The sequence below is a fragment of the Urocampus carinirostris genome, chromosome 14, assembly GCF_059441175.1.
Source record: "Urocampus carinirostris isolate Australia breed hairy pipefish chromosome 14, RoL_Ucar_1.0, whole genome shotgun sequence".
NCBI lineage: Eukaryota > Metazoa > Chordata > Actinopteri > Syngnathiformes > Syngnathidae > Urocampus > Urocampus carinirostris.
In genome coordinates this window covers 19106639-19117572 of record NC_142362.1, presented here as the reverse complement: position 1 = coordinate 19117572, position 10934 = coordinate 19106639, and the positions used below count along the sequence as shown (strand labels likewise).

General features: G+C 48.7%; 1 protein-coding gene across 1 annotated transcript in view; it reads left to right on the top strand.

Moving 5' to 3' along the window:
* The window catches only part of ttn.2 (titin, tandem duplicate 2), a 182272-nt gene that overhangs the window by 147730 nt on the left and 23608 nt on the right, over window positions 1–10934 (top strand). Inside the window, exons 217-235 of the mRNA XM_088353510.1 lie at window positions 188–484; window positions 769–1356; window positions 1423–1725; window positions 1798–2094; window positions 2162–2449; window positions 2525–2824; window positions 2887–3038; window positions 3105–3255; window positions 3335–3634; window positions 3711–5477; window positions 5561–5854; window positions 5927–6214; window positions 6278–6577; window positions 6662–6996; window positions 7074–8805; window positions 8884–9186; window positions 9286–9597; window positions 9700–9990; window positions 10101–10400. Coding sequence (XP_088209636.1) covers window positions 188–484; window positions 769–1356; window positions 1423–1725; window positions 1798–2094; window positions 2162–2449; window positions 2525–2824; window positions 2887–3038; window positions 3105–3255; window positions 3335–3634; window positions 3711–5477; window positions 5561–5854; window positions 5927–6214; window positions 6278–6577; window positions 6662–6996; window positions 7074–8805; window positions 8884–9186; window positions 9286–9597; window positions 9700–9990; window positions 10101–10400 — 8598 coding nt within the window. The remainder of the gene's footprint in view (window positions 1–187; window positions 485–768; window positions 1357–1422; window positions 1726–1797; window positions 2095–2161; window positions 2450–2524; window positions 2825–2886; window positions 3039–3104; window positions 3256–3334; window positions 3635–3710; window positions 5478–5560; window positions 5855–5926; window positions 6215–6277; window positions 6578–6661; window positions 6997–7073; window positions 8806–8883; window positions 9187–9285; window positions 9598–9699; window positions 9991–10100; window positions 10401–10934) is intronic.

Below are 10934 nucleotides of genomic sequence, written 5' to 3'. Positions count from 1 at the left end.
CCCAAGGACACTTCGACAAATAACATGGAGGAGCCGTAAATCAAACTTGCGACCTTTTGATCCCAAGACGAGCACTTTACCTCCTGAGCTACTGCCGCCGAGATAAAGCTGTGCTATTTTATTTTAGTTCCTTATAATATGTGACAGTACTAGATCATGATAACACATCCCTTTCTTTTTTCCCCAGAAAAACCAAGTCCGCCAGCGAAGCTAGGTGTGACTGATGTGACCAAGGATAGCGTTTCCCTGGCCTGGCTCAAACCAGAGCAGAACGGAGGCAGTAGAATAACAGGATACCTATTGGAGGCTCTAGAGAAAGGCCAGGAGAATTGGATCAAGTGCTGCGTGACCAAGTATTTGCTGTACACAGTGTCAGGACTGAGGGAGAACACAGAGTACTTCTTTAGAGTCCGAGCTGAGAACCATGCAGGGTTCAGTGATGTGAAAGAACTGATCACCCCGGTTTTGGTCAAAGACCAACAAGGTAAGCTAAAGGACCATCTTTGACAATATCCAATATACAGTAGACCCCTGGGATACAGCGAGTCCATATTCAGACATTTTCACTTTACGGTGTGGGACAAGATGTTTTTTTAGACCCTCTTTACGACAGTCTGACATGCTTTCTGGAGATGTGAGAAGGCTTCAATGACTAAGAATCGATTAATTTGGTATCCTGAGGCTCTTCTGTATTTGCATGCCCTTCAATTAATTTGATGGATTAATATTTTTTTCTTCATCATTATCAATATTCTTTTTGTTCTGAAGAATCTCCTGAGGTTGTGATGAAGGACTTTCAGCACAACACCGTCTTTGTCAGAGCCGGTTCTACCCTAAAATGCGACATTCCACTGGTCGGCAGGCCCCTGCCGAAGGTTTCTCTTTCTAAGGACAACGTGATGCTTAAGTCTACAATGAGGTTCAACTCTGAGGTCACTCCTGACAGTATCAAGATCACCCTGCGGGAGAGCATTGCTGGAGACTCTGGACGCTACGATATCCTAGCGTCCAACTCAAGCGGCACCGCAAAGTCATTTATCAATATTGTAGTTCTGGACAGGCCCAGTGCACCACTTGGACCTGTGGAGCTGTTTGACGTCACCGAGGACAGTGTGAGCCTCAAGTGGCTTCCGCCAGCTTACGAAGGGGGCAGCCCCATCACCAACTACATTGTTCAGAAAAGAGAGACCACCACAGCTAGCTGGATTGATGTTTCCTCTGCTGTGGCTCGGTGCACCATCAAGGTCCAGAAGCTTACGACGGGACTGGACTACCAGTTCAGGATTAAGGCAGAAAACCGATATGGAATCAGCGAGCACCTTGACTCACCAACTGTTTCCGTCAACCTCCCCTACAGTAAGAAGATTTGTGCAGGCCTCTTAATAGCATAACCCAACTTCATAATTATTTTTCCGCCCGCAGCCTTGCCAGAAGCACCATCAACTCCAGAAATCACTGCCGTGACCAGGGAGACCATCATTGTGGCCTGGAAGGAACCCAAATCCGACGGCGGCAGCCCCGTCTTTGGCTACCATCTTGAGATGAAAGACCGTAACAGCATCCTCTGGCAAAGAGTCAACCGCATGGTCATCCGGGCCACTCACTTTAAGGTCACCAGCATTCATGCTGGGCTCATTTATGAGTTCAAGGTTGCAGCTGAGAATTCTGCCGGTGTAGGCAAATTCAGCACAGTTTCTGATGCAGTCCTGGCAATTGACGCCTGTGGTAAGTCCTTTAATAGAACCTGAAACAGTGATTAAATCAAGAATACAATAAGAGCCAACTGTTTTCTTCCAGAACCACCGACCAATTTACGCATCAGTGACATCACCAAGAACTCCATCAGCCTGGCCTGGCAGGTGCCTAACTTTGACGGGAGGTCCCAGATTACCGGCTACCTGGTGGAAAAGAGAGAAGGAGCCAGTGGCAGGTGGTCCAAAGCAAACCTGACCGACATCAAAAACACGCGCTACACTGTGACCGGCCTGACTCAGGATCAGACCTATGAGTTCAGGGTTATGGCCAAAAATGCAGTAGGTTCAGTCAGCAACCCTTCTATGTCAACTGGACCTGCTACATGCGTCGACACATTTGGTGCGTAAAACTACATTCAGAATCTTATTGCTGCCGAGCAGGAGTTTTCATGAAATTTCTCCTTCAGGTGCCCCGGAAATTGAAATACCGCCGGAGTACTTGAACGAGGTGAAACACAGGGCGGGCTCTGATGTAGAACTCATGTTTAACATCATTGCTAAGCCTGCACCAACTATTGAGTGGCTAAAGGATGGACGAGAACTGGAATCCGGTGCCCAACTCTCCTTCACACACACATTTGAATCAACATGTTTATCCCTGAGGGACACCACACGCCTCAACTCTGGAACCTATGAGGTCAGGGTCAAGAACTCCCTAGGTTCAGCCTGCGCGGTTGTCAGATTGCTCATCCAAGGTACTTTGGATCCTTTTGAATACTCATCTTGGTTGAAAGCCTCGATTAAATATGTCCTATGCTCCCCATTTATAGACAGGCCAGGGCCCCCCGCTGGAGAAATCCAGTTCAAGAAGGTGTCGGCGGACAACATCACCATTATGTGGTCTCCTCCTGCCGATGAAGGCGGTGCTATGGTCACCCACTACATCATAGAAAAGAGGGAAACCAGCAGAGTAATGTGGTCCATCATCTCAGAGAAACTCGAAGACTGCATTATAAATGTGCCCAGGCTCATCCACGGCAACGAATACATCTTCAGAGTCCGTGGCATCAACAAGTACGGTGTCGGAGACCCTCTGGAGTCACGGCCCATTGTCGCCAAGAACGCTTTTGGTAGGAAAATTTACAAAAGTTAAATCAATGCCAACAATTAACCAATCTATTCATTTTAACAGTTGCACCTAGCGAGCCATCTAAGCCTCAAGTCTCCATGATCACCAAGTCCACTATGACAGTGATCTGGGAGAGACCAGCTGTAGATGGAGGCAGCGACATTGACGGATATTACCTGGAGAAACGGGAAAAGAAGAGTCTGCAGTGGTTCAAGGTTGGTTTGTTGAACGCTTTGAGGAGATGCGCAAGTCAGCTGCAAGGCTAATGGTTTACTGTGCAGGTGGTAAAAGGGACCATCCGAGACACCAGACAGAAGGTGACTGGCCTTGTGGAGAACAACGAGTATCAGTACCGAGTATGCGCCGTCAACAAGGCTGGAGCAGGGAATTACTCGGAGGCATCGGAATTGTACATGGCCTATGATCCAATTGGTATAATTTTGCACTCATATTTTAACTTGGAGCCACTTTTCTGGTACCGCAAATAATAAACCCTTTGGTCTATCTTCAGACCTTCCTGGGGAACCATCCAAACTGCGCGTAATAGACTCGACAAAGACCTCCATTACTCTGGGCTGGGAAAAGCCTGTTTATGATGGTGGCAGTGAAATCACTAACTATTTCCTGGAACAAATGAACACAGAAGAGAGGGAATGGGTGACGGTCAACCCCCAGGTCAAGACCTGTGAGTATGTCGTGGCCCACTTGAAACCAGGAACCTACTACTTCTTCAGAGTTTCTGCGGTCAACTGCAAGGGAAAAGGAGAGGATATCAAGATGTACCAGCCTGTGCAAGCGAAAGATATCTTAGGTTTGTATTATCACAACAGCAAAATGATTATGTATCGTGCTTGCTCATTTTCAATTCTTTTCATTTGTCTCAACAGAGGAGGCTGACGTGGACTTGGATGTCCCCATGACCACCCATTACACAGCCCGTGCAGGGCGTGACGTGGAGATGTTCATCCCCCTGAAGGGACGCCCCACCCCTGGCGTCACCTGGCGCCGGGGTGAACGCAACATTGCTGCCGACACCCGATACACAATCACCAGCACCGAGCGTGCAACCACATTTGTAATTCCCAAGGTCACTCGTGATGATTGCGGTAAATACATGCTGGAGATCGAGAATGGTGTTGGGGAGCCCAAAATCGTAACCGTTTCCCTGAAGGTTCTTGATAGTCCGTCCACCTGCCAGAAATTGATGATTAAGAATGTGACCAGAGGAAAATTGACGTTGAGTTGGGAGGCTCCGCTCATCGATGGCGGTTCACCGATTACCAAATACATCGTTGAAAAGAAAGGGTCCACAATGAAGGCATACCAGATAGTGACGGAGGACTGTGCCAATACTAGCTTCAAAGTGTCCGGCCTGGAGGAAGACATTGCTTACTTCTTCCGTGTGTCAGCTGTAAATGAGTTTGGTGTAGGTGACACTTGCGAGACTTTGGAACCTGTCCGAGCCACCGAAACTCCTGGTGCAGTCAAAAACCTGGTAATGCTCGACTCCACAAAGAACTCCGTAACCCTGCAGTGGACTAAGCCCGACCATGATGGAGGAAGCCACATCTCCGAGTATATCATAGAGAAGAGAAATGAGGACAACGTCAGCTGGACTTTAGCAACAACTTGTAAGCGCTGCTCATGTGAAGTGACCGGGCTGCAAGAAGACTCTCAGATGAACTTCAGAGTCTATGCCAAGAACGAGAAAGGAACCAGTGACTTTTCGCAGATTGGACCAATCACAGTGGAGGACTTGATCATTGCACCTGAGGCCTGTCTCAGCGATTACCCCAACGGTGAGCTAGCTGTTCGCGTGGATCAGAACATTCACATTGAGCTGCCGTTCAAAGGAAAACCAAAGCCTACCATCAGTTGGCTAAAAGACAACTTGCCTCTTAAAGAAAGTGAGAAGGTCCGTTTCAGGACCACTGACAACAAGACCGCAGTTACAGTGAGAGGTGCCAAGAAGGAGCATGCTGGCCAGTACACTTTAGTTCTGGACAACAAAACCGTAAAAAAATACTTTGACATAGAGGTGACCGTTCTGGGACCCCCTTCTGTGCCTGTTGGCCCTATCCGCTTTGATGAAATCAAAGCCCAGTCAATTATCATCTCTTGGAATGAGCCCAAAGACAACGGAGGCGGTGACATCACCTGCTATAGCGTGGAGAAGCGGGAAACTGTCCAGGCCAGCTGGAAGATGGTATGCTCAAGCGTGGTCAGAACCTCCTTCAAGATTCCAAACCTGGTGAAGGGAACGTTGTACCAGTTCAGAGTCCGTGCAGAAAACAAGTACGGGGTTAGTGAAGGTCTCCTCTCCTCAGAAGTCCTTGCACAGCACCAATACAAAGCTCCAGGATCTCCTGGAAAACCCGTCGCCTACAATGTCACCAGTGACGGCATGACCATTCGATGGGAAGCGCCAGAGTTTGATGGAGGATCTCCAATTCTTGGGTATCACATTGAGAAAAAGGACCGCAATAGTCTCCTGTGGCAGAAGGTCAACTCTACCATCATCTCCAACAAAGAGTACAGGATCATCGGTCTCTTGGAAGGCTTGGAGTACTCGTTTAGAGTGTATGCAGAGAACAATGCCGGAATTAGCGCTTTTAGTGAACAGAGCAAGCATGCACTTGCTATCTCCCCTGTTGGTAAGTACTGGTACCTGTGGTTTATATCTATGTTTACTGCTTGAAGCCAATTTGGACCTGACATTCTGGCAAATTTTCTTCAGATCCACCTGGAACCCCGACCTGTATTGATGTGACGAGAGACTCTGTCACTCTGACATGGGATGCCCCAAAGCGAGACGGTGGTAGTAAGATTGTGGCCTACAGCGTGGAAAGGCGCCAAGGCAGAGGAAAATGGCTGCGCTGCAATTTTACCGACATCAGCGATACACAATTCTCTGTCACCGGTCTGTCTGCTGGTGACAGGTTTGAATTCAGGGTGATCGCCCGTAATGCCATTGGCACTGTCAGCCCCCCGTCCAACTCCTCTGGCTACTACATGACCAAGGATGAAAGCAGTATGTATTCTATTGCATAAATAAATGGTTCTCACATGCTAAATTCCAATGTGTCCACTTTCAAATTTGCAGTCTCTCCTGAGATTGAATGGTCCCCGGACCAGGTTCTTACTCTGAGAGCAGGAGAGAATGTCAAGCTCAGCTGTAACATCACTGGACGTCCAGTTCCACAGATTGTCTGGTACAAGGACGGAAAAGAAATTGACATCAGAACCACAATGGATGTTGAGATTACTAGTGGTATTGGTACCAGCAGCTTGTTCATCCGCGATGCAGATAGGAACCACCGCGGCATCTACACCGTGGAGGCCAAGAACAGCTCTGGTTCTAAGAAAGCTGATGTTAATGTCAGAGTACAAGGTATCTGTTTCCTTTTGGGTACTTCAATGACTGGTCAGTTCTGACCTTCATTTGTGGTTTCAGATACTCCTGGACCAGTAGAAGGCCCCGTCCGATTCACTGGCATCACAGCCGAAAAGTGTTCGGTGTGGTGGAATCCGCCGGAAAATGACGGTTGCGCTGCCATCAGTCACTATGTTGTGGAGAAGAGGGAGACTTCTCGGTTGTCTTGGGCCTTGGTCAGCTCCAAGTGCGAGGCCTGCTCCTTCAACGCCACCAACCTCATCAAGGACAACGAGTATCAGTTTAGAATTTCTGCCGTCAATAAGTTTGGTGTCGGAAAACCTTTGGATTCAGCTCCATTCATTGCAAAGTTGCAATACAGTAAGATTTAGTTTACAATCCTTGTTCTGCGAGATTATCTACTTCCTCTTCCCACCTAATGTTTATGTCTATTCCTGTGCTCAGCTTTACCTGAGGCCCCTGGTATACCTGATTCTACACATGTGACTGGGAACAGCATCACCTTGTGCTGGACCAGGCCCAGATCAGACGGCGGAAACGACATAAAGCACTACATCTTGGAAAGACGTGAGAAGAAGAGTCTACGATGGGTGAAGGTTTCTGCCAAGAGGCCCATCACAGAGCTCAGACACAGAGTCACCAACCTTACCGAGGGCAACGAGTATGAGTTCCGGGTCATGGCAGAGAACGGTGCAGGGGTTGGACCGGCCAGTGGCACATCCAGGCTCTTCAAATGCAGAGAGCCTACTAGTGCTCCTAGTGCCCCAACAGTAATCAAGGTAGTTCGGAATAATAGTAACCTTGCCGTGAAAGCACAACTTGTCCCTTAACCAAGCTATATCTCTGTCTCAATCAGGTTATTGACTCCACCAAATCTTCTGTCACCCTGGAATGGGTCAAACCTGTCTTTGATGGCGGCCTGCCAATCATTGGTTACAATATTGACATGTGCAAGGCTAGCCTGGAAGAGTGGCATCGAATAAATAGCCAGATCTGCATTCACACTCGGTACACTGCCAAGGGCCTAGTTGCTGGTGAGCTCTACAAGTTCAGGGTCAGTGCTGTGAACGGGTCAGGACAAGGTGAATCCTCAGAGATGGCCAGTGCCGTGCAGGCTCTAGATAGGCTAACGTGTCCCGAATTTGATATAGATGCCAACTTTAAGCAAACACATATTGTGAAAAATGGCGGCACTGTCTCCCTGCATGTGTCTTTCCGGGGCAAACCAACTCCTCTGACAACCTGGTCCCGGGTAGATGGTGAACTGCCAGTGATGGCCGATATTAACAGCACCGATATCCATTCTACTCTGACGATTGAGGGCTGCACACGTTATGAGGCGGGCAAATACACACTTTCCCTGGAAAACAACAGTGGGCGCAAGACCATTACGTTCACGGTCAAAGTGCTGGACACACCTGGACCACCGGGCACATTCACGTTCAAGGACGTCACACGTGGAGCATTAACACTGATGTGGGACGCCCCCAGCAATGACGGCGGCTCAAGGATCCAACACTACATTGTGCACAAGCGAGAGGCCTGCCGCCTTACTTGGCAAGAGGTTAGCACCAAGTGCTCCCGTCAGATGATCAGGGTAACTAATCTAGATATCGGCGTACCCTACCTCTTCCGAGTGATTGCTGTTAACCAATACGGCCAGGGAGAGTCTCATGAGATGACTGACCCTATCACAGCCACAGAAGAACCCGCTTCACCTAAGAGAGTGGATGTGGTCGACACCAGCAGTTCTACAGCATTGCTGGTGTGGCTCAAGCCTGAGCATGATGGAGGCAGCCCCATCAGAGGGTACATAGTAGAGTTCAGAGCAGAAGACAAACAGTCCTGGTCTGTTGCTGGGGAAACTAAGTCCCTCAAGATGCTGGTGGAGGGTCTAATTGAAGACACACATTACGAATTCAGAGTGAGGGCGAAGAACAACGCCGGCATCAGTGAGCCTCAGGCAATCCTGTCCTCGGTGCTCATAAAAGAACCTCGCATTGAACCAACAGCCGATCTCAGCAGCATCACCAACCAGCTCATCACCTGCAAGACCTCAAACACCTTTACTATTGACATCCCAATTACTGGCAGGCCGGCACCAAAAGTCTCTTGGAGGCTAGAAGAGATGAAACTGAAGGAGACTGACCGAGTTTTCATTAAAAGTACCAAAGAAAGAACCACTTTGGTGGTAAAAGACAGCAAGCGGAGCGATACTGGCAAATACTACCTAACACTGGAGAACGCTGCCGGAGTCAAAACATTTGCCGTTACAGTGATGGTGGTTGGAAGACCCAGCCCTCCTGCAGGACCTCTTTTGGTTTCTGGCGTGTCTTCCGAATCTTGTACGCTGTCGTGGTCTGAGCCCTTTGACGACGGCGGCAGTGAAATAAGCAACTATATTGTTGAGAAGCGCGAGTCGGGAACCGCCTCCTGGCAGGTGGTCAACTCAAGTGTGAAGAGAACAACCATTAAGGTGACACATCTGACCAAGTATATGGAGTATACCTTCAGAGTGTGCGCTGAGAATAAATTTGGAGTCAGCAAGTCCATAGAATCTGCCACTGTGATCATTGAACATCCTTTCGGTGGGTTTTCATGTTGTCTAAAATGTCTATCTTTTAGAGGGGGTGCTAAATCTGATTTGCTCTGATTTTATCTTTCAGTTCCTCCAAGTCCTCCAACTCGCCCAGATGTGGTGGCCGTGTCGGCTAATGCGATCAGTATTAAGTGGGATGTGCCCTATGCCGATGGCGGTAGCTCGATAACCGGTTACTGGATTGAGAAGAAAGAGCGCAACACAATTCTGTGGATGAGAGAGAATAAGCTACCCTGCCTGGATTGTCACTACAAGGTGTCCAGTCTGATTGAGGGCCTGGAGTACCAGTTTAGAGTCTATGCAATGAACGCTGCTGGAATCAGCAAGGCCAGTGAGGCCTCTAGACCAGTTGTGGCTCTCAACCCCGTTGGTGAGTATAAACCTTGTTCTATCTGCAAAAAAAAACCCTTATTAGGCCTGGGGGTTCAAGGAAGAAAATCTGATTTTTTTCTTCACGGTTCATCCTCAGATCCTCCCGGTCAACCACAGGTGATGGACATCACTCGCTCCTCCGTGTCCTTGTGCTGGACTATCCCCGTCAATGACGGGGGCAGCAAGATTGTGGGCTACGTGGTGGAGAGGAAGGTCTACAGTACAGACGAGTGGGATGACAACCGCTGGCTCAAGTGCAACTACACCACCATCACGGAAAATTACTTCACTGTCACCAACCTGGGAGAGGGAGAAACCTTTGAGTTCCACGTCATTGCCAAGAATGCCGCCGGGGTCTATAGTGCACCCTCTGCATCAACCGGAGCGGTCACCTGCAAGGACGAATTTAGTAAGATCCAAAATTAATCTTTCTGTTTCCAACAGATGTTTGCAAATATAGAGTGGACCCTATACTTTCAAGTCAACTAAAATGGTGTTTGGCCCTCCTTAGCTCCTCCTAGAGCCGAGTTGGACAGCAAACTGATCGGAGAGACTATTATCGTCGCTGCCGGTTCTGACGTTGTCCTGGACGGTATGGTGGGTGGGAAACCAGAACCCACAGTTTACTGGTCCAAGGGCGACAAGATCCTAGACCCCGGGGAAAAGTACTCCCTGACCTACACAAGCACAAGAGCGATGGCTGTCATCAAGAGCTGCGACAGATTTGACACCGGCAGATACGTCCTGACAGTCAAGAATGTCAATGGAACTAAAATAGCTACCGTCTCTGTTAAAGTCCTAGGTAAGGTAATGAACTCTCAAGGGTTCTTTATTCTAAAAAGTTCAAGTCATCGAAAAATAGATGGTCACTAGACATAATTTCTATTTATATATTCCGAACTCCTTTTCCAGACACTCCTGGACCACCCGCCGATAAGATTACAATCAGCAGAGTGACTGAAGAGAAATGCACCGTGTCCTGGAAGATCCCCTTAGAGGACGGAGGCGACATTGTCAGCCATTACATCGTAGAGCGCCGCGAGACCAGCCGCCTCAACTGGGTCATCATGGAGACGGACTGCAAGAGCTTGTCCTGCGTCAGCACCCGACTGATCAAGGGCAATGAGTACATCTTCCGAGTGCGTGGAGTCAATAAGTATGGACCTGGTGTTCCACTGGAATCAGAGACAGTCATCGCTAGGAATGCTTACAGTAAGATTCTTATGCAAAACTTGTCTACACACAAAGTTGCTAAAGTGCTTCTAGCTTAGTAGAAAGGTTTCTGCCCGGAGTGTCAGGAAAAAAAACAGTGTGGGATTAAGACATTTATGGACATTGTAATTTTTTAGAATAGAATAGAATAGAATAGAATAGAATAGGGGCAGCACGGCGGCGCAGTGGTTAGCGCGTGTGCGGCACAGTTCTAAACTCTTGGGAACCTCCTGTGTGGGTTCAAATCCAGCTACCGGACTTAATGTGCGGCGTTTGTATGTTCTCCCCGTGCTTGCGTGGGTTTCCTCCGGGCACTCCGGTTTCCTCCCACATTCCAAAGACATGCATTTCAGGTGGATTGGCCGGTCCAAATTGTCCCTAGGTGTGAATGAGCGAGCGAGTTGTCTGTCCCTGTGTTTGGCCCATCCTCCTCAAAGATCCTACGATTGGCTGGCAACCGGTTCAGGGTGTCCCCTGCCCACTGCCCGATGATTGCTGGGATGGGTTCCAGCACCCCCGCGACCCTACTGAGGA